The sequence below is a fragment of the Macrobrachium nipponense genome, chromosome 12 (assembly GCF_015104395.2).
Source record: "Macrobrachium nipponense isolate FS-2020 chromosome 12, ASM1510439v2, whole genome shotgun sequence".
NCBI classification, from domain to species: domain Eukaryota; kingdom Metazoa; phylum Arthropoda; class Malacostraca; order Decapoda; family Palaemonidae; genus Macrobrachium; species Macrobrachium nipponense.
In genome coordinates this window covers 2,740,645-2,745,525 of record NC_087205.1, presented here as the reverse complement: position 1 = coordinate 2,745,525, position 4,881 = coordinate 2,740,645, and the positions used below count along the sequence as shown (strand labels likewise).

The 4,881-nt window shown below is 39.0% G+C and overlaps 1 protein-coding gene across 1 annotated transcript in view; it reads right to left on the bottom strand.

The window, feature by feature from the left end:
* Positions 1-765: 765 nt before the first annotated feature.
* The window catches only part of LOC135225099 (ran GTPase-activating protein 1-like), a 49,935-nt gene continuing 45,819 nt past the window's right edge, over positions 766-4,881 (bottom strand). The window contains exons 2-3 of the mRNA XM_064264357.1: positions 3,885-4,022; positions 766-952 (exon numbers count right to left, since the gene is read on the bottom strand). Of these exons, the coding sequence (XP_064120427.1) occupies positions 766-952; positions 3,885-4,022 (325 nt within the window). The remainder of the gene's footprint in view (positions 953-3,884; positions 4,023-4,881) is intronic.

The window sequence follows — 4,881 nt, the reverse complement described above, 5'->3', positions numbered from 1 at the left end:
ATAGTTGGGTATTGGCACACTGTCTTGGTATTGGTATGGGCACCTCTGATGTACGCATCGTTCAAATGGTGTGGTACCCATAGCATTTTTCTCAACGGGGTGATCAGAGTGGTAACTTTGAGTCATGTGTGAAGGATTCCTTGAGGCATAATTCCAGGAAGGAGCCAAAAGAAGTATACCTCTTATGCAGTGCCAAGATACACCAGTGTGGGGTGCCAAAGTGGTTGGTTCCCAGAGTATATTGGGACGTCGCCGGCTGCCAAGATTCCCGTTGGTAGACGGAGGAGAGTGTGGTACCCTAGAAAGTGGTAACCTTTTGAGGTCCATAGCCCTGGGCAAGTATTGGTGACACTTCCACTTCCCTCGCGGCCACCCAGATGTGGAGATTTCTCGTCGTCTTCGGCGCTAATTTATGAGGTTTGTTTGGACTCTCTCTCTCTCTCTCTGGGTATGAGAAAGGTCAATGTACTTTAGTAGGTGACATCGATTTTAGGCCCTCATTTCAGCAGAGAGAGAGAGAGAGAGAGAGAGAGAGAGAGAGAGAGAGAGAGAGAGAGAGAGAGAGAGATTATTCGTCTTGTATGTGACTGTTTTATTACTATTTATGTAAATACTATCTATGTAATGTAACAAGTTTCATATGCTCCCTAATCACACATCTGTTCCTCAAATTTATTTTTGTCCTGCACCCACTAACCAAAATGAGAGAGAGAGAGAGAGAGAGAGAGAGAGAGAGAGAGATTGTTATATAGACCTCTCTTTGATCTATTGCATGTCCCGCACGGAGTCAGCACGAGCCAGCATGTTCAATGTTGATTGGTCAGTCTCTACATGCTTGTAGTAACCCTTTGATGTCGACGCTGTGTGAGGGACTAGTTTGGCATGCGTGTGTTTGGGTCGTACATTAGACATGAACTGGGAGGAATGGTATTGTTCGTGTAGGTGGAGTTCTCTATGAGAAATTGATATGTTGGGTATATGAGAAATTGAGATGTTTTCTGTTTTTTGATTTTCTGCAAAAGAAAGCTATTGAGATGACTTTGTCTGTCCGTCTTCACTTTTTCTGTTTGTCCTGAGATCTTAAGAACTACTGAGGCTAGAAGGCTGTAAATTGGTATGTTGATCATTCAGCCTCCAGTTATCAAACGTACCAAGTTGCAGCCCTCTAGCCTCAGTAGTTTTCATTTTATTTAAGGTTAAAGTTAGCTATAGGACAGACCACCACCGTGCTAGGCTGAAAGTTTGATGGGTCGCCGCTTATACAGCATTAAACCGAGAACACTGGAAGGTTTATTAAGTTTTTGTTGGCCTTGGTTATACGGAGAACGTTCGGCACATTTTTTACCTGTTGATATTTACGTTTAGTGTGTGTGGTGCTGTGGTTAACGATATCTTGCTCGTTTACTGTTCAGGCTCCGAAGGAAAACGGGAAAATAAAAAGAAATAACTTAATACATATAAATTGGTTATTTTATGTCTTGTCAGGTTTATTTTTCTTGTTTTATTGAGTTTATTCCTCGGATTTATCGTTCTCTTTTACTTGAAGGATCTTCCACAGGTTTATTGTTAAGTATGTTCCTCAGATTTATCCTGTTTTTGCTAAGTATCCTCTTCAAATTTGTTGTTCACTTTTTGCTAAGTATCTTCCTTAGATTTATTGTTCACTTTTTGCCAAGTATCTTCCTTAGATTTATTGTTCACTTTTTGCTAAGTCTCAGATTTATTGTTCACTTTTTGCTATGTGTCTTCCTAAGATTTATTGTTCACTTTTTGCTATGTGTCTTCCTAAGATTTATTGTTCACTTTTTGCTAAGTCTCAGATTTATTGTTCACTTTTTGCTAAATCTCAGATTTATTGTTCACTCTTTGCAAAGTCTCAGATTTATTGTTCACTTTTTGCTAATGTCTTCCTTGGATTAGTTGTTCAGTTTTTATTTTTTACTAAACATATTCCTCAGATTTATCCTTCAGTTTTTACCAAGTTTCTTCCTCAGATATATATGTCTGTTTCAAGTATACCCCTCTCTCTCTCTCTCTCTCTCTCTCTCTCTCTCTCTCTCTCTCTCTCTCTCTCTCTCTCTCTAAGTACCGTTCGGGTACTAAAACGTTGTCCCAAGTCTCCGTTCCCATCATTGAAACTGTATACCCTCTCGTAAGGGAACAGGGGGCAGGGGCAGGGAACAATGGGTGGGGCACAGGGTAGGTTCAGAAAGAGATAAAAGTTCACGCGAGATTTAAAAAAAAAATGCTAAAGGGATTCGCCGATATCAATCTACAAAAAGGTGTCTCGACTGTTAAACACCCGAGGGGAGAGAGAGAGAGAGAGAGAGAGAGAGAGAGAGAGAGAGAGAGAGAGAGAGAGAGATCGTGTATATTGAAAGCTGCAAAATTTAATGTACGAACTCAATAAAATCTGGCATGTATTGACGGTTTTTTAGTGAGTGTGATCCTGCTTCATAAAAGGTAAAATATGTTAAAGTAGGTCATGACATTTTTAGAGAGGGAGAGTCAAATGCTCAGAAAATAATTAGCGAATTCAGATAAAGAACAGTTTACCTGAGTTGGGTGGATTTTTCTTTTATGTTCAAAACATCATACAAATAAAATTCCACTATAAATCAGGCCAAGTCCAAATGTAGATGACATAACGATAAAGGGGAGATGGGAGATAGTTTGGAGATATTATTCAAATTAATGTAAGATGAAGAATTTAATATATTTAGGGGTGCGTTTCAACAAGACACAGTTTCCCCATGCAAGATGAGAAAGGAGTGAACCGAGTCGTCTGTCACAGATCCCTTCAGATATTTGGGAGGGCGCGTCTCACCTCTTTCCAGCATCGACAGTGGGGAAATGCCGCCTCGAATTAAGCGCAATACATGACATGGCCTTTGACCCCGAGGGCATTGACCTCTCTAGGGTCGGGGTAGCAGACAAACAGGTGGTCCTCTTTGACAACGAGGATGCCCCAGGGCGATGTTATTTGCGCCCAATTTTGTCACCTGGTATACCCAGTCAAGACCCACCATCCACCTACCCTGCCCACATGCCCCATAAAAAGCCCCCGTTAATACCCAGCCCTCACATGGTGATCCATCCACGAGGATTTTTCTATCCCATCGTATCCTGTCAAAATTGCCGACCCTCCCCAAACACCGATACCGCTATTTCTTCCCAGGTTATCTTGATCCATAGGAGGTTTTTGTTAATTTACAACTTATTTTTTTTTTTTTTTTTTTTTTATCAACGGGGCATCTGATTCCCAGATTAGACCGCTGAAAGGCTGAGGGCATCAACGTGGAAAGGGTTGAAACGAATTCGTCCCATTACTCCTGGGCAATATGCATAATTAATCAAAGGTATTTAATCCACAGATGGTTATCGTGGTAATGAGTCCGGTTAAAGGAAGGGGAATAGAGAGAGAGAGAGAGAGAGAGAGAGAGAGAGAGAGAGAGAGAGAGAGAGAGAGAGAGAGAGGTAATCTATTATTGCACGGAGGTACAAGCGCCGGAGGTGAGCACTTTAATGAAGGATTTAAAATGAAAGGTTAAATTATTTTTAGTACAATAGATTTCTAACGGAAATCACTTCGAATGCGGGCTTGTTATTCATAAGAAATGATAGTGGCTGGATGAATATAAACTCGTTTAGGGTTACAACATAAATTGGTTAATTAGCTGGTTAAGAACTATCTGATATCTCAGCTGGCAGAATTACTGACAAGATAATAGTGGTCATGATTATGAATTTGATCATTTCATCTCTAATGTTTTATAAAGAACCATCCATTTCCATACAAAAAAGGCGAATTGTGGAAAAAATTAAAACTTTACAAATAAATTAGCACAACATTTAGAGCATCTTTGTAGTGTGTTCCATGTCACCTTTCTTCTTCTTCTTCTTCCTCTTCTTCTTCTTCTTCTTCTTCTTCTTCTTCTTCTTCTTCTTCTTCTTCTTCTTCTTCTTCTTCTTCTTCTTCTTCTTCCTCCCTAATTTCCCTTCCATTTCTCGAAGGTATGGGCCTTTTACAGGGAAGCGTGAGTTTTCATTTTGGGAACCTTTTGTGTGCTCGCTCTCCGTAACCAATTTAGAAGTTTTATAAAGGAATTCTGTTCTCTTGTGTTATTTAGAATTTCCCCAAGACTCACTTTGACGATGATGTATGTGTCTTCCATGTCGTCTTTATTATGTTGAAGTTTCTTCTTCATTGTTGTGCTGTTATTGCTATTATTATTATTATTATTATTATTATTATTATTATTATTATTATTATCAATACTGTATACCGTAATGGCGTAACGGCAAAACGCTTAGCTTATACATAGCAAATCTGGAAGCTTGCTTAGAACAGGATTTATATATATATATATATATATATATATATATATATATATATATATATCTATATAAATACCGATCCCTACTACCCCATCCCCACCCGGGTCGGACAACAGGTTAGCGGGAGGCGGGTGGATGTCTCACCTCCTACCCTCCCGATCCCCTACTTACTCCTCCCCACCGGGCGGACAGATCAGTTTAGGGGGTGGTGGTTGTGTCATGCCTTCCCTGCTGTCACCTGGGGGAGGACGAAAAAAGATCATCTGGGATTATATATATATATATATATATATATATATATATATATATATATATATATATATATATATGTGTGTGTGTGTGTGTGTGTGTGTGTGTGTGTGTGTATGTATGCAATATGTATAGTATATAATAATGATTTTACATTTACCAATGATAACGTTAGTAACAATTATTTTATTAAGGTGGTTTGTTTGTTGTTGTTATTACGAAAACTACAACAAACAACAGCAACAAAATTACCTTTCATGATAATATATGATTTAATGTTTATTTTATTATTAT